The sequence below is a fragment of the Dysidea avara genome, chromosome 9 (genome assembly GCF_963678975.1).
Source record: "Dysidea avara chromosome 9, odDysAvar1.4, whole genome shotgun sequence".
Classification (NCBI taxonomy): Eukaryota; Metazoa; Porifera; class Demospongiae; order Dictyoceratida; family Dysideidae; genus Dysidea; species Dysidea avara.
The window spans coordinates 11,066,039-11,085,298 of NC_089280.1; the positions used below are offsets into that span (position 1 = coordinate 11,066,039).

General features: G+C 38.6%; 1 protein-coding gene across 2 annotated transcripts in view; it reads left to right on the forward strand.

Moving 5' to 3' along the window:
- The window catches only part of LOC136265625 (uncharacterized), a 67,639-nt gene that overhangs the window by 7,055 nt on the left and 41,324 nt on the right, over nucleotides 1-19,260 (forward strand). The window contains exon 2 of one of the 2 annotated variants that reach the window (XM_066060523.1): nucleotides 1,177-1,261. The exons of the other annotated variant lie outside the window; for it this stretch is intronic. Within the exon in view, the coding sequence (XP_065916595.1) occupies nucleotides 1,177-1,261 (85 nt within the window). The remainder of the gene's footprint in view (nucleotides 1-1,176; nucleotides 1,262-19,260) is intronic. 2 annotated transcript variants of the gene reach the window in all.

Sequence of the window (19,260 nt, forward strand, 5' to 3'; positions counted from 1 at the left end):
GTACTATGTGTTTAAATAAAATCGAGTTATGATCAACTAGCCTTTTCCTGTCATACCAGTGTCTTTCTGGTTTCTGAAGACAATTTCAGGAAATTCTACTGTGATTATGCTCTGAAACCAATGAAATTAATTAACCTTCTAAATATTGTACTATCTCATCAATATCAGCAGAAACAATTAACTGCATGACATCATCCAATCAGCTATACTGTATATATTCAGTAACAGCCTCACGATCATGTAATAAATGAATTGAAGAGCACTACTAGGGAAACAATCATTGAGAAGGCTAATCTTGTTGCTAATGAAAACTAACAATCAATCCTTTAATAGGGATATGTTTGATAACACGCTGCTGCTGGAGGTTTGCTGATAACTTGTAATGAGGATAGTTTCAGCAATGAGTTGCCACAATTTGAGAAAGCACTCCATTCCATAGTTTAGTCCATCATTCCATTCTGTTCAGTACCATAGATCCCACCTGTTTAGTTAATGGATCCATGCACTTATAGTAATGTTCACAGAATATAGCCTACTTGTGGCACACAGCCCAGTCCGCCAGAATGTTTGTGCTTCACACACTGCACAAGATTCCTAACATTTTAACTGAGTTCCTTCAGCTGGCTCTTTCTTGTCACCATTGCCTTCCTGCTTGTTTCCTTTGTAGCATACAACATTCAGTGTACTGATTTATGATTGAAATGCTGGCCCCAGACTGTAGTCTATAGTCACACTAAGCGTAAACAAGGTACATACTGTAAGCTTTAGAGAAAATAAGCGATCCATTAACTGCCCTTCTTAGATAAACATACTGAGACAGCTATCCCACAATAAGTACTTCGTTACTAATGACAACCGACTAAAACCCACAATCACTCCTTTAATTGTTTCTATCTTTCTTGGGGCTTTGTTTAATCACCGGCTGGAGGTCCGTCGATAACTTGTAAGGGAAGTTTCAGCAATGGTAAGCTGCAGGCTTCATTTTGAGAAAGCGTTCCGTTCCGTAGTTTAGCCCATGTTTCCGTTCCGTTCCGTAGAATAGACCCCACCAACTGCAACGCACTCACGCACGGCGTCATGCAAATTCGAACACTGGTGAAAACCTCAGTAAATTCAATACAAAATGCTCCAGCTGTCAGCATTGCAATAATCAACACTGACCTTACTTTTGATCAGTATAGATTCATCTGGCACAAGAAGAACGAAGAGAAAGGGCAGATAAGCCTTCTAGAAGCGGAGATGAAAAGGATTTCTTATTATGGTAAGAGTTATACTGTTGTTTTACTGGTGTATGATTGTCTAAATTTTGAGAGCGAATCTCGTAGAACGCGTTTTGTACAAAAATGATTATTAGATCGCACCCTCGTGGTTCGGGGCTCCGAGAACATGATAGAAGCGTTATTTTCCATGTAAATGGTACTGATTGAAAGCTAAGATGTTAGCGTATCCATTCATGTAAGCCAAAACCTTTAGTTCTGCCGTTATGTGGTGAAATGACAGCATGAACTGCGAAGTAAGAATTTTTGCAGTACTACAGTTTGGGGTTCACAGGCCTTTTTATAGACGTTTTTAGCTAACTTTCTGACATATTTCCAGTAATTCATACATATACAAATCAATGAGAATGCCTTTGAAAGCTATTTTCCTGTACTGTTGTAGTGAAATATTCGATTCTTTGAAGCACATGCAAGTATTTCAATTTAGCTACAACTACACATTTTACAATGATTACTATTTCCACTCTACAAATGACAGGAGAGGTCATAGAAAGCTAGGCTTAGCAATAAAAGCACTTTCAGCCTAAACCCAAGGGATTGCCAGTGTCCATCCCACTGAGAGGGGTGTCAATATACTGAATGTGTCTCTGCTGCTGTCGCCTATACCTATATCTTCCTTCACTGACACTGCACCTGATATTGAGTCTTTAGAAAGGTTACAGTGTAGAGTGAAGCGATGTACTGTCATCCCTTAAGGTATTATATAATGTGTATGCATATACTTTGTTTCCTACGGGGTGGATTGTGGATTGGTACGATCCAAAAATTAAAATTTTTCTATATTTTGAAGTTAGATGAAGGAACATTTTTTGTGGATGTGAATTATATGCAAAACAGAAATTCTGAAACATTGTGATACACAGCTAGCATTAGAAGACAAACTGTACTGGAATTGTTCCTGCAGAAACATTCCCTTTGTGTGAATATAGTTACTAGACTTCAATTTTTATTTTGCACCAGTATTTGTATCAATGTATTGCTGTAATCACAAAGTAATATAGCATTGTGAACAAATACATATGGATGTTTTGTATTTTCTTACATTATACATGCTATCATGCAAGTCTCTTATGTAAGCTTTTTAGTGCTGTTTTGGTTGATTTCAACCCAGAAGCTTGCAATGAAAATCCATGAAATGGTATGCATAATTGCACTATTTCTTTGAGCTGTGCTTCATGTGCGTTCTCTCTCACATTCTAATTTTCTTACATAGATGTTTACAAACATAGCCAGCAGCGTAACAAAGAGCAGTGCCCTCACAATGTGGTATAACTGGCTTGGCAATTTTAAATCAAAACTGAAACTAGAGCTGTTTTCAGCAGCAAAACACCAGCCGTCTAGCAAACAGGCTCTGAGTCACTTCCTTTTGCTTCCATTGCCTCTGTGGACTTAATAAAAGAAAAGTGTCTTCTGCCTTGGCACCTGTAATGAAAAGAACCAGAGACAGTATTTCATTCTGGCAGTCATCTAGCTATCACCATACCACACATAACACTTAATGATGGTTTACAAACGAGTATTAAACTACCTAATACTGTATGTAGTACTTACAACGGACCATCACTGTCATTCCCATGCATTGTTTTCTTCATTTCTAATGCAAGTTCTTTTCGTTCCATCTTAAATAAAACGGACTAATGTAACGGAGTTATGTTACACTAAGTTAGTTCTTTGCAATGCTGAGTGAAGCTGTTGATTGGTGTTAATTGCCTCTGTTTCCAACCCCGGGTAAGGTATATATTATCTATGGTATATTTCACTACTCTCTTAGGCACCTTTGTCAGGTTTTAAATTTCATGAATGTCCCAGTATTTTGCACAATAAATTTCATGGATTTGATAGAAGATTTTTATTCTCAACCACATGGTTAAGGGTCTTGATTGATTTTCCTTCAAGTGCCATGCTGATTGCTAAAGCTCATCCGAATCAAGTAGCACAGTAGCTGCACAGAGGAGGTTGGACGTGCTTTAAGCGCTATTTAAATATATTGCTCTTAATTGCATTGTATTTCACGTGACCCTCAATACTCGCAATACTGTGGATTTCATGTCTGATGAAAAATCCCATTTTATGCAACTTTATCTGGAATTTATTCTTTATGCAATACGTGATTGCAGTACAGAATTTCTCAATGGACATGAAATCCACTGAAAAATGATGGGGTTCACAGGGTTTGTTAGATATCCAGATCGTCCTTCACATAGGCTATGTACTTTGTTTTCTAAAAGCACTCAAGATTTTGGGTGAAATTAATATTTTGTGATTTGATGCATACAACTTCAACAGACTTGTCACATACGTTTTCTATAATGAAACAATGACCGTTCACTGCGATCACTGTATTATCCTCCTCAATGAAACAGATTTTACATAATTTATTTTATTGGTGCTTTAAACTCTGGCTTTGTTACCAGCCAAATCAGCAGGGTTCACTGGGGTTCACCACGCCGTTAGATTTAGAAATACATAAACTTTCAAATGTACTATAGTTTTAATAAAATTGCCTTAAAATGAAGACTTTTCGATGAAAATGTACAGCTCACGTGAACACATCCAACCTTCTCTGGTAGCGGTGTAGAAACTTTCCCAGTTCAATATATACAATTTATTAATGAATAGCAGCAATGGTCCAACAATGACAACAACACAGCAACAGTTCAACAGCAATAACAAGACCAGACAGGCAGTACAAAAATAATTCAAGCTATTTATATCAGTAAAGTCATACAAATGAGTTCTAGAACATTCTGGCTAGGTATAGATTCTATCTACACCTATAATCACAGAAAGCATCTATAAAACCATATACAATAATTATTTCTTGTTACATTTGCCTATTCCTTATAAGGACATGTCCCATGTCAGGATTAATTATCATTGTCATCTCGGTATCTAACTGGTCTTTGACGATTCTCACATATGAGATACCTTTTACTAGTCTATATGTTGGACTGTGTGATACTGGTAGCAAGATTCTCATTTTCCAGTGGCGGTGAAGGCTGAAATGACATTGCACAAACCTCTCAGTATCAGATGCAATTTCTTGTCTCACTGCATTTACTGGTGCCCTCGAAAGAGTGTCTGCCATATACAGTGTTTTACCTGGCACATGAGTAATTGAATACTGAAATCTCATGAGTCGTAAACGGAAATGGAGGACTCTTGGTGGAAGGAAATCTAGCCGTTTGTTGGCACCAGTGGCTTGTGATCAGTTTCAAAAAGAAATGGCTTCCCTAGCACATAATCAGCAAACTTCTCACAGGATCAAACTAGGGCTAGTGCCTCCTTTTCGATCTGTGCATAATGACTTTCAGTTTCACTGAGGCTACGCAAGGCAAATGCCACTGGTTTCCACTCACGATTGTCTTGTTGCTGTAAGAGCACAGCTCCCAGTCCATGTGATGAGGTATCAGCACTGATCTTTGTTTCAGCATCAAGGTCATGATGAGCCAGAACTCTTGATGAGGAGACTTTGTCTTTCAGTTTATGGAAAGCTTCATCATGGCTTGAAGTCCATATCCAAGTAGTATTCGACTTCAACAGTTCTAGGAGAGGTTAGCTGAGCTGGGCTATATGGGGTGAAAATTTGTTGAGTTGATTAATCATACCCATAAATCTCCTCAGTTCTGTGACATTCATGGGAGGTTTCATCTTTCTAATAGCCTCTGTCTTTTGGGGGTCAGGGGATATACCGTTGGCATCTATGACATGACCAAGGAATACAATTGTGAACATGAAAATTGACATTTACCTCTGTTAAGTGTGAGTCAAGCTGCTTGGATCTTTTGTAAAACTGCGTTGAGACGACTATCATGCTCTTCCTAGTCTTTCCCTGACACCAATACATCATCCACATGACACACAACTCCCGAAAGGCCATCTAGTATCTCACTCATGCGAAGCTGAAGTGCATGTTCAGGTGTGTTGGTGGTTCCAAAGGGAAGTTTATTGAAGCAGAACCATCTATGAGGTGTGATGAACGTGGTCAAAAGCCTGTATTCCTTTGCTAGTTGTACTTGCCAGAAGCCACTGTTTGTGTCTAGCTTGCTAAATACTTTGACGCCACTCAACTGGGCCAGTGTTACATCAACTTTTGGCATGGGGTGTACTTCCCTCATGACATTTTCGTTCAGCAGTTTCAAATCAACACATATATGGACTCATCCTGTTGGTTTGGGTACTACCACCATAGCAGCACACCATGGTGTTGGCTCATTCACTCGGGATATCACTCCTATGCTCTCCATTCATTGTAATTCTTGTTTTACTTTTTCCCGAAGGGGAACCAGCACGTTTCTTCGGGTAAAGAGAGAGAAAGGCTGTGCATCAGGGTTAAGTTTGATGGTATACTCTCCCTTGAAGGTGCCCTACCCATAAAAAGGGCTGGATACTGCTGAGTACAATGGCATTGATGCCTGTGATTATCTTGAGGTCTCTATTAGCTGGTAGCCCCAAAAGGTTGAGTTGTAGGTCTTAAACACCAAATATTTACTGTGTAGTAGACTTGGCATTGTAAGAAAGCTTCATTTGAGCTTCACCTAACACATCCAGAGAAGCAGATTAGCTCCCGGAAGTGTGTGTGTGTGTGTGGATTTCTGAAGCTGTGGTACTGACTCATGGAAAAGATGGTATGTCTTCTCTGACAATACTGTCACCTCTGCTCCAGTATCCACTTCAAACAAAACGGCGTGTACTCCAACTGTAACTGTGATATCAGCAAAGGTGAATCAAAAGGAGGATACTGGTAAGTCCATGAAGAGCATACTGTGGTATGCCAAAAGGCACCTCTCGGGCCGAGGCAACATCAAACAATGAAAAAATCAAGGTGGTAGCCTTAGCCGTTATCGATTTACACTTGCCTGGAGGCATCAGTCAGTTACTCAGTCAGTCAGTCAATCCTAGAAAATTCAGTTTAATAATAATAATTTTTTTTTAAAATCAAAAGCAACTTGTTGAAAGCGTTTTGGTTGCTCTGAAAGCTTGTTTGGGTTTAGTTTTACCTACTTTATTGTTGTCAGGGAAAAATGAGGCTGGTTTTTGGGTGATGTTTTTCATGAGCCATGCTCACACCTTTGATAGTACTGTATGATAGCTTCATATATGCTTACAAACAGTATCACCCATTCTTGATATTAAAGTGGTTGTAGCTCACAAAAGAAGCTTGATGACTTGCACAGGTATTGCCGCTGTAACAACATAGAAATAATTGTTGTATATGGTTTTTAAGATACTTTCTGTGATTATAGGTGTAAATAGAATCTATACCTAACCAGAATGTTCTAGAACTCATTTGTATGACTTTACTGATATAAATAGCTTGAATTATTTTTGTACTGCCTGTCTGGTCTTGTTATTGCTGTTGAACTGTTGCTGTGTTGTTGCCATTGTTGGATAATTGCTGCTATTCATTAATAAATTGTATATATTGAACTGGGGAAGTTTCTACACTGGCATAGTCGGCAGGACATGTCTAGTAGTAGTGGAAATTAAGTGGACACTGGAAATAGGCAAAGAGAGCTCAATGATGGCAACCAGACAGCTCCAGGGAGGTATGAATAATAGTAACAATGACTGTTCCTTGTGTGTGATCACCCCTGATAAATTTGATGGGTGTACATTATCCAGTTGGGATGACTGGATTAATCATTTTGAGGTTGTGTCACAAATAAATCACTGGAACAAGGTTACTCAACTGTTGTGGCTCCAAGTCAGACTTACTGGTCAAGCACAGAAGGCATGGAGATGTTTAAATCAAAAGGTTGAACTCTGTTAGGACACAGCTTAAGGCTGCACTTCGGACTCATTTGGAACCCAGTCACCGACGTGTACTTCAGTTTGTAGAGTATCAAGGAAGAAGGAGAAAGGTTGGTGAGACCTGGGGGGAAGTTGCAGATGATCTGCGAATTCTGGCTGACAAAGCATTTCCAGAACTAAACGACCAAGCAAAGGGTCAGCTCACTCTAGACTGCTTCCTCAGCCTGTTAGACAACCCAAAAGTTGCGTTTGCCGTGAGGCAGCAACGTCCAAACACACTTGAAAATACTGTTACATGTACTTTGGAGATCAAGACCTACCTGTCACTTTCCTCTTGTGATCACGTGCAAATGACTACTATCCAGTATGCCACCAGAGCAAATGATCTATAGTCAAGCAGTAAGCAGTGCACAAGCCATATACAGTACAGCTCACAGGTAACGTCGCATGTACACGCGTGACGCGCATGACGTGCGCTTGAGTAACCCGTGTGGATGCAGCAAGGCTACAGTAATGCTCCATGATAGCTAACTTTACTCGAGAGTGTCACGCAAGACCAGATAACAGGTCTCACCTATGGTCTTGGGAGGCGGAACTGGCTCAGTTCCGCCAGCTGTGAAGTCTCCCATTGCAATGCCTGTGTTGTAGCTACCGAATACTTGGTAACCTACTCGACTCTGTCATGGACTACAGTCAGTACTGTAGCTAGCAGTAGCTACCGTAAACCTAGATGGATTGGTCGCCAAGTAATGCCACAGAACCCCAGTTAGTGCATTTTTCTAATCAGTTTGTATTTTCTTTATCTACATAGGTAAAGGAATGGTCAACCGAAGTTTCAACTCTAGAAGCCAAGAAATTTCAAAGTTACAGCACTACGAAGTGCTAACAGCAAAAAAAATTGATTTGTACAGTAACAAAAACTACAGGCGTTTAATAAAATGATCATAACATACGGATGCAGTCATCTACCAAGATGAAACTTGCACCAGCGAATTCTCCAGAACAAGCAAATCCATTGCTGGGTAAGTTTTGTCTTCCAGGCCTTTCCTACGTCCACGAGGGACCGGCGAAGGCGAACGAATGTGAGAAAAAGCGATAGTGATCCGTTCGTCCAATGCAAGGAAGACTAACGCTGATATCTTCTGTCTCCTTGAGAGTACTGACAAGAAACAAAGATTTTGGAACTCCTCTTGCTTTTGGGATCACGATGCTACCAAGAGTTGTAGTGTTATCACTTTCCTTCATTGTGAAACAAGCGCTTTAGAATTTATGGATTTTTTTCGTTTTCATAAATATTTCACCCATTTCGTTCCCATTGCGTTCTGCGGGCCCGGCGTGCGTTTATTGCATTGTACTGTATAATTAGCTAGCTAGGCCTGCACAAACATAATTATGGGACCGATCACAAATGTTTATGTGATTTAAGTATTGTATGAAGTTACTAAACCCAGTAGCAAGTGTTCTGATGTGTGGCGAGCTTCTCGCGTGGCTAGTGCATATCCACGCGATATTCCACAGGTATTGTACAGTACATTGCAAAAGAATGATCCCGCGAGAAGATGCGAGCATTACTCGCATGTGTATACTCGCGACGTTACCTGTGAGCTGTACTGTAGAATACACTAGTGAGATGCTACATACATTAAGCACCCGTGTTGATAAACTTAATAAAGCGATTGGTTAGCTTGAAGAGTGCTATAAAGGCAAGGCCTCACAAGCGCAAATCAGTCTGGCTTCATCGAATCATGTGTTCCAAGACCAATTTCATGCTCCTGAAAGAGCTAGTACTGGAGGCTGTGATAAACAGACAAGTAAATGCTCTAGTGGTAGCATTGAGGATGATGTTAAAGTGAGTTCAGTGGAATCGGTGTATTCTGACGGCAAGAGTGAATCCATGAAGCTGCTCACTGTTAACCCCCACCCATGCATGCCACATCATGGAACTAGTAAATGGAAGTAATGTACACTTTATGTTTGATACGGGGCCTCTGTATGCCCCTAAAAGGATGATGTGTGGCACAAGGTGGTGGATGATAGAAGTTTACCTACTTGCACAAGTCAGTGGGTGTGGAAGGAAGCCCAATTTCAATCCTTGGCACTGTCACTGATCACCTTGAGGGAACACCATGTACAGTGACTTTAGAAAAGCCTTTGATAGTGTGCCACACAACGAATAATTATTGGTTAAATTATGGAACATAGGAATCACAGGCACTCTATGGAATTGCTATTTAAGTAACAGATCCCAGTGTGTCTCTGTTGAAAACTGCTTGTCCAATTGCCTATATACCTGTAATCTCTGATGTTGCCCAGGGAAAAGGTCCTTTGCTTTTCCTGATCTTTATAAATGATTTGCCAATCTACCATCATATCTTAACTACTTGAATTGCAGATGATACAAAATGCTTTGGCAAATCATTTCTATACTGGACATTCAGCAGCTTCAAGAAAACCTTAGCTCTTTATTTAACTGGACTATTAACAATCATCTGTCATTTACCTAGGGGTGTACTGATATACCGATACATATCATATCGGTGGCCAATATGGAGATTTTTGCCAATATCGGTTGGTACCGATATCGTTGCCAAGACCGATGCAATATACCAATATAAAGTTGAACTATCTTTGCTATGATTGAGCTACATTATACTCTCATTATATAGCAAACAAGGCTGGGAAACAGTAGTTTACTACTTGAAATAAATGCTACTCTATGAGAAGCCATAGAAATATGCGCATAGCTAACATTCATTGTTACAATGCTTACCAGTCACACAACAAATAATCATAGTGGAAAGCTACAGTATAAAAAGCAACCATGGAATGAATGAACCAGAAACACAACGAGCCATCTTTACAAGCTATTAAAATACAGAGTAAATGTAGACCAATCTTGGTGAGAGCATGCATTAAAATATTTGTGGCTGCCTTACTGTCTGGGTTGTCAATTGAGGCCACACCACCACAGGCAACCATGCATTGCCAGTGGGTAGTTGGAAAAGGTGGATATGGTCGGACGCGGATATGGACACGGACATTTTCAAAAAGCATGTTTACATTTATATAACAGTTATTTTTCATACCTAATGCTATTTTTACAGCAGCATTCGGTTCCAGACCCAGGAGTTGATCTTGTCATAGCGTTTATCCATATATAAACGCATGTGCGAAGGATACACTAGCACTCTAAAGACAATATAGTGTTGTATACGTGCTGTAGAAATCTAATTCAGAGTCATAGAGATTAATCTAGCATGTCCCAACCTAATCTCGTAGGCCAGATCCTTGAAACCTCCACACTTGATATAAGCACCTGCGCCTTATACTAGAGACGTAAGATTGTGGATTTGGCCTGCTAAGCTAAGGTGCATGGAGCATACAAGCTAATCTCTACAACTATATAACTCTGTATTAGACTTTAGAGCATGTGTTCAACACTATAATTATGGTCTTTGGCATGCTGTGGAGTGCTAGTATAGTCATTTGCATGTGCACTTATAAATGGATAAGTGCTATGACAAGACTGATGCCTGGGTCTGGAAGCAAAGACTGCTGTAAAACCAGCGTTAGGTATGAAAAATAATTGTTATATAAATATAAAAATGCTTTTTGAAAATGTCCGCATCTGTATCCACATCCAACCATATTCGTCTTTTCCAACTACCCATTGCCAGTGATTGTTAGCACTTTGAACTGGCATGATTAGCAAAAAATTAAAATGTAAAAGTTTTCTATTTATTTAGCTCTAATTTAAATCACTACGTTTTATTTTATTGCTATATTGGATTGGTATCGGCAAGAGTTCATAATACATATATTTAGGAGAGTATCCAATGCTGTATTGCCCCTTCAAAATGCACTACGGAATAATGTTATGTAATAGTCATCATTACCAAAGGTGTTAACTTGCTTCAAGAGCTATAAGGGCCTTGAAGTGCTTGCAGGTCTTTGCTTTGGTATATCAACGCCTATCAACAAGTCTTTCATGACAAAACCATGTGTTGGAGTTTACTAAAATTATACTAAAATATTTGGATATGTTGCACAATTATTACGCAGTGCATTTTGAAGGGGCAATACAGGTGTTGGATACTCTCCTAAATATATATATCTAATCCAAAACAGCCAAGCTGTAAAAAAAGAGTGCAGCCCTAGGAAATGCTATGGTGAAAAAAAGATGTGAAATCCAAGGTGGCGGCCAAGAAATGGCTGTGATGGTAGGTTAATGGTAAAAATTTTAAAAACAACAATTCAGGTGAATTTGGTGCCGCTTGGTCTTGGCACAAAATTCACCTGAATTGTTGTTATCAAAATTTTTACCATTAACCTACCATCACAGCCATTTCTTGGCCACCACCTTGGATTTCACATCTTATTTCACCATAGCCTTTCTGAGGGCCGCACTCTTTTTTTACAGTTTGGCTGTTTTGGATTAGATTTCACTTCTTTTTGTATTTGTATACCCCACACTTCTTTTTGTATTTGTATACCCCAAAGCCGGCCTATGGCCAGCTTTGGGGCTTTTTAACCTATCATTTTTTTTCTTTACCACAGGAAGAAGAAAAGATGAAGCAGGATGATTTCTTTGTAGCTGAACTGTCTACAAGGTGATCCTTCTAGCTGATCTCTCTACTGGATGACTTGTTTGTAGCTGTACTCTCTACAGGGTGATTTGTTTGTAGCTGAACTCTCTACAAGGTAACTTCTTCTAGCTGAACTTTCTACAGGGCGATTTGTTTGTAGCTGAATTCTCTACAGGGCAATTTGTTTGCAGCTGAACTCTCTACATGGTAGTTTCTTTGTGGCTGAACTCTACAATGTAACTTCTTCTAGCTGAACTCTCTACAGGGTGACTTGTTTCTAGCTGAACTCTCTACAGGTGATTTGTTTGCAGTTGAACTCTCTTACATGGTGGTTTCTTTGTAGCTGAACTCTCTACAAGGTGACTTCTTCTAGCTGATCTCTCTACAGGATGACTTGTTTCTAACTGAACTCTCTACAGGGTGATCTGTTCATAGCGGAACTTTCTACTGGGTGATTTGTTTGCAGCTGAACTCTCTACACAATGGTTTCTTTGTAACTGAACTCTCTACAAGGTAACTTCTTCTAGCTGATCTCTCTACAGGGCAATTTGTTTGTAGCTGAATTCTCTACAGGGTGATTTGTTTGCAGCTGAACTCTCTACATGATGGTTTCTTTGTCGCTGAACTCTCTATTAGGTACCTTCTTCTAGCTGATCTGACTACAGGGTGACTTGTTTGTAGCTGAACTACCTACAGAATAACTTGCAATGTTATATAATTGAGTAAATTATAAACACAACTGAATGCTTTATTAGGGTGACTGTTCTATTAGAGTATCTCGCATTTGCTACATGTAGTTGCCTTTCGAATCGTAACTCAGTGGTTTGTAATCCGATTCTTCTGTACTACTGCAAGTACTTTCTATGATGATTATTCCAGCTACATACTGATTTTCAGCTTGTTGCTCTAAGCGGTTTGCCTGGTAAACACGAAAACTAATAGCTTTTTTATTCATAAAAATCGATCGTGTAATTTTGACACAGGTTGGATTTTGTGTCATATCTCCATGGTCTTTATCTCGATTCCTTTCAAACCACAAAAAGGCACTCCTATGATGGTTGCTCCATCCACATTTCAATTTTCAACTGATTCCTCCAAGGGATTTACCCTGTAGGCGTGACAGACCTTCGACCCTATTTTACGCAAATAATCGGTCGTAACTCCATGAATGTTCATTGGATTCCTACCAAAGTAGGTACAGTGATCTGCCTTAATGAGCCCTTTAAGTGTGCCAAATTTCAGCCCAATCCGATCACGCATTCGTGTTTTATGGTGAATTTTGCGAAGTATGCAAAATGAAGAGAAGAAGAAAAAAACGAAGAAATTAAAACAAAATTTTGTTCGTTCGTATCTCGGAAATAGCTGGAGCGATTTTCTTCAAATTTGGAATGTAGACTCCCTTATCTGGCCGGCACTTCTATAGTAAATGTGGTTCCAATTGGATAAGGGATCACAGAGCTACATAGGTATGAAAATTGCATTTTCTTTCTTCCTGTTAATATACTCACGGTGTGGCACGCCGACTTCTTGGGCCACATGACACACTACCGTGTGTCTTGATATTATGAACTCTTGGTATCAGTGTTTAGAATTAGAATCAGTATATCGGATTATATTGTATCAGTTCAAAATTTCTCTATCGGTATACCTCTGAATTTAACCTCTCTAAATTTGTGACTAGCTGAACAAAAACTGACTGTTTTCACACATTCCTCAAATTCCATTTTATTGCATCTCTGTAATCTATAGTAACTAAAGAGCGGAGAGCGAAAGTTTCAGCCTTTTGTGATGAATGTTCTTGGAGTTATAGCGCTTGACAGTTGGAACAGTGATTAACTTGATTTGTACAGCAACAATATGGGAAATAAATTACATGCACTTTCAGTAGATAATTGATCACAACTTATGATTTAAACAAACAAACTACATAGATGGTACTTGGCTCAATGTGTGCACCATTTACTGACAAATTAATCAAGGAAAATGCTTTTCCTGTACTCCTCTGTGTTGACAAAGAAGGCCATTCCAACTAAGAAAGGACAAAAGCGAACACTGTTTTTTCTCCATCATAAATAAGCCCACAACTCATGTGTCCTTTGCTGTGCTAACATAAAACAAACATTTTCATACTCTTCATGAACAGGCGAATCCATTGGTATATAGGTTTTATTGATTTGTGTTTAATTTCAGCGCATACAAACACGATTAAAGCGTGCATAAATTTTCATGTAGCACGCATATTTTTACCCAGTGTATTTCAATACGGTTTTATGGCAAAATAGATTTTTGCGAAAACAGCTGGTTTTCTCTCAGCGGGTTACATTTCTATTCATGAGCTTCCATTGTAAATTCAACTCTTAAATGACCTCACAATTAATGGTTGCAAAGATCTGGGGAATATTTTCACTAATTCATTATCATGGAGAAAGCATTACAAAATGATTTCCTCTAAAGCCTACAAGTCACTTGGACTGCTAAATAGAGTCTTCAAGGATTCACATTGTCCTCAGGTTTGAAAATCCCTTTACATCTCATTAGTGATATCTAAACTGTTATACTGCTCTACATTGTGGAGCCTGACTGCTACTTAGCATGACTGTTCTATTAGAGTATCTTGATTTGGTGTATGCTCGGATCTGGGGTCAGCCTAGTGCTACCTTTTGGCCCAGCCCCTACTTAAATAAAAGGAACTTACAATGCTTATGTAGTTGTAAATCTTTTGCTTCAGCCGGCTTAGTTGATTTGTCTGCCGCTCAGTCCTGGTCGAATATCTCACACACCAATAATTTTCAATAGAGTATGGTACCAGTATGGTACTCTAGCCAACTCTGGTACTCTACTCTAGTTCATCGTAATCTGCTGAGTTTCTCTTGATAAAGTTTGGAAGTTTGAAGTATCTAACACCTACACAGCGCATAACCATGAACTAGTTGCTATACTGAACTAAAAACCTGTTTGACCGATTGTTGAACTGGTTATACAAGTTCAATGTTTACTGTTAGGCATAGCGCATATAAATTGGTTGCCATACACTCAAACCGGTTGTACAAGTGAAATGCATTGTAACTAATGCGTATTGTGTTTGAACTGGTTGCTAGGTACTGATGAGATGTTACTAAGGATAGTGTTATATAGAAAATCTTACTTTGCAATGGGTCGCAGAAAAAAATGCTCCTTTAAAGTTCGGATAACGCTTCACACAATACCGTTTCAATTCTGTACCTTGTAGTTTTGTCATGAATTATTATAATTATGAAACTTTGTATTATTGCTAGGGATGAGCCTATTTTGCTTTTTTACTACCTATTTTTCTTTCGAGCAATTCTTTTATTTTTTACCTATTTTGCTCAATATTTTGCTCGAAATTTTTCTGTTTGCTGAGCATCAGTAAAAATTAATTGCAGTATCTCTAGCTTACAAGCATGTGTGACTGCTCTATTAGAATATTTTGTACATAGTGACTGCTCTATTAGATTATCTCAATCTTTAGTCACCATTTCCTATGAGCATATGTTGTCCTAATACTATGCATGACTGTTCTATTAGAGTATTTCGATCTTTATCATACAAAATGTGCCAAGTTGCCATTCCTTGGTTCCCATTTTTCCAATTTTCCACCTATTTTTCCAGCATTTTGCTCTTTGCTTTTATCAACGTATTTTTCCAAAACTTTTGCCAGCAAAATCGGCGCATCCCTAATTATTGTACTTGGTTATATAATTATGTAATTATTATTATTATTATTGTTGGTGACATACTGATACAAAAACAAATATGTACTGGCACAAAAGAGAAAGCTCAGATCAACAAGATCTGTTAGCTGTAAATTACAAGTATCTACGTAAAATATAACTAGAACCTAAAACAGCTGTTCGCTTCAACAATTTTAAAACACAAAACTTATTAATAGTGAGTCTCTGTAAATAAGCCTCCAACATACTGGTGTTGGAGTTTACCCTGTGCTTGCAGGTCTTTGCTTTGGTATATCAATGCCTATCAACAAGTCTTTCATGACAAAGCCATGTGTTGGAGTTTACTAAAATTATACTAAAATATTTGGATATGTTGAACAATTATTATGCAGTGCATTTTGAGGGGGCAATACAGGTGTTGGATACTCTCCTAAATATATATATATCTAATCCAAAACAGCCAAGCTGTAAAAAAAGAGTGCGGCCCTCAGAAAGGCTATGGTGAAAAAAGATGTGAAATCCAAGGTGGCGGCCAAGAAATGGCTGTGATGGTAGGTTAATGGTAAAAATTTAATAATGATAATTCAAGTGAATTTTGTGCCAAGACCAACAGCATCCAAATTCAACTGAATTGTCGTTATTAAAATTTTTACCATTAACATACCATCACAGCCATTTCTTGGCCGCCACCTTGGATTTCACATCTTTTTTCACCATAGCCTTTTTGAGGGCCGCACTCTTTTTTTACAGCTTGGCTGTTTTGGATTAGATTTATGTAACACCACAATATCTGGGTGCCGAGCAGCTATATAGAATGTGATCAGTATAAATGTTAAAGTCCCATAATAGTTTTACATCTGAACTCTCCAAAACAGCAGTTGGGATGTGATCCCAATAGTTACATGACACAGATAGGCGAAAACATTTTAAAAGACTCCAGTGAACAATTCTTGTGATTCTGTCATCCCTCTGTTTGTATGTAGTAGCTGCCAAGGGAGTACAGCTACTCAACAAGTGGTCAACATACTCAGCAACCATACCACAAACTCTATAACTCACAAACACAGAAAGTCCATAAATACAATTCTGCACTGCTAGTACCTGATCCTGTGCTGCCACCACCTGTGCTTCAGTCTGTATCTTCAGTCGATCATACATCAACCACTGAAAACTAAGAGCTAATTCACCACCTCTTTCCACTTTTTTTTACAAATTTTCCATATAAAGCATTGGCTTTCCATTGAGTAAGCCACAGCTGACGGGCTTCAGCAACAAAATTATTATTATTACTAGGCACGGGGCACATACAACCAAGTAAAACCACCAATGGGGCATGCACAACAGCACATAACCAGCACAGTGTGTGTGGCTGGAAAAGATACATTTATAGTAAACATAAGTGATATATGCAATTACAATCGTGAGGTCCTGCTACTATTACATTGTATTGAATACCAGACCATGGAAGACCACATAAGCATGATTCTCACAAGTTGAGGTGCAAGTGCATGCTCTCATATCTATGGTATTGAATCTCAGGCCTGCCATTAAACAGTCCATAAAATTTAGTCCTCATGTTAAAATTACAATGTTTAATGAGGATGAATCAGGCTGCTGGATTAAGACATGGCTGCTGAAGTTCCCAAGAGCAGACCTCAATGATAAAAGAAGCAGTGCATTTCACTAGAAACTGTTATCTGAGTTATTTTTAATATGAGCTGGGTCATATGTCCGAAAATGATAACACGATACACTACAAGATGAAATTAAATTTTGGAGAACAAACAGCTGCGTGCAGCTGATCACTGTGAAAGATGGCAGTACCTTCAATAGGATAAAAATCCAATACCAGAAAATAATGCCACCAAGAAAAAGTACAATTCCATTGTGTGGTATATAGCATTGCAGACTGTAACTATGTATAAACACAATAATATAGTTTACAGTATGTAGGTAAATAAACAGTAGCAAGCACAACCACACAGCAATTATCAGACTAAGGGCACATTTTGTGTATGTAGTGTTTGTTATCTCAATCAGGTTGTATGGGATGTAATTACGGCAGTGTTTATATAGTTTCCATCTCAAACTAAAATAATGGTGATGACAAAACAGCAAATTAAAATGAAATGAAACAAACAAACAAATCACAATTGTTCTAATCAACAAGAATACGGCTTTCCACTAAACGCAGCTCAGTGGAGACAACAGGGAGCTATGTTGACTGTAGCGTTCTGCTCTCGTGAATGGCCAGTACAGTAGAACGTAATAGTGAAAATGACAAAGCACAGTGCATCCAGGAAAGTGTCTGGTTGTAAGAGGTACTGTGCTTCTGTGACAAAGCGATCTCACTTCTGGCACTGAAAGTCTTCAGGTTGAGAGCTATGAAATTTCACACACAAATTTATCAGCTGAAAACTGCTCTGGCGTTCTCCACACAATGGCCTTCCAGGCCCAATGGAAAACTACTGGTAGCTGAGTGCTGGTACATTAATGGTGTGGCAATGGCATAATGATGTGTAACACAATACTGTACAACATACAGGAGATGCTGTTTATACCATAGAACTGTATGCAGCAATGTATTATTGGCATTGAACACTGGAGATGGAAATAATTTAGCTAGCAAGTTAGGTGAGGGATGAACAGAAGTATACAAAATAATACAAATACACAACAAACAATCATGTTAACATGAAAACATACTCTTAATCTTGTTCATCATGCAGAGAGTGTCTAGAAGATAGACACTTGACATCAGACTGTTATTTGTTTTTATATAAGTAGATAGGTTTACAATATTCTAGCTTTATCATGATTTAATAGTTGAATGATTTAATTGTTTAAATTGTAAGTAATCTTGTAGATTAAATTAGCTGACACCAGAACATTCTAGCACATGACATGCAATTCTAGATTTTACTTTAGGCTAACTATAAAAGACTGATTTTTGTACCAATTGATCACTTGCTAGTAAATTATTATCAATAGTGGCATTGTAACTAGAGGCAATGGCACAGTGATGAGTACACACTATATGCAGACAGAACTTGCAGGAGATACACAATAGTGGAGTATGCAATCCAGGTGAACCTGATAAAGGAAGAGCACCAAACCAGCCAGAGCCTAGTAAGCCAAGTGAAGGCAAAATTATATTTGTCAGTGTTGTTTATTTGTATTTTATATGTTTATTATATTTGTCAGTATTGTTTACTCGCCGCTGAATTGTTATCTGAAGTATGTCACAATGTAGAGGTTGAACCTAATCTGCAGCCTCTAAGTGATGAAACTTTTCAATTTAAACTGCAAACACTCAGGATGGTGCACGATTAGACATTTCCATGAATGGATTTTGGGGTGGCCATTATGAAAAATGTTTTACCAACATCTGCTATAGAAAACATCAGTCTGCTAAAAAGAGCTTATGAGTCATGCATCCATGAAGTAGAGCATAGTACTTTAACACCTTTAGTGTTCTCTGTGACCGGAGGAATGGGTCATGAAGATGAAGCTACCATATTTTCAAAGAGACTAGCTAGCCTGTTGTCTGAGAAATGGAAGCTTCAGTATTGGGTTAGGTCAGGTGCCAACTATCGTTTTGCTTTCTTCAGTCAGCCATACAATGTGAGCCTGGTCTTCACAAGGCCTCTACTTAAAGTGTGCTCCAGTTGACCTGATCCAAGCAGATACTCAATTTTCAATGTAATTGTGTATGTTTGTTTGCAACCTTTTAAGAAAAGAAATTTCCTTTTAAAGAAAATTTATGTATAAATGTATTGTAAAGAGGGTGGTATGTGTTTTTATGTTTTCTTGTATTGTATAACTCGCACACCGTTTCTTGTTTTGTGCAGCTAGCATGGTGAAGGAAGTGTTAGTGTCAGGAGTAACTGCCTGTTAATCTTCTTTACACAGAATGCATCCACTGGCACCTGGCATGGCAACTTGAGGTTA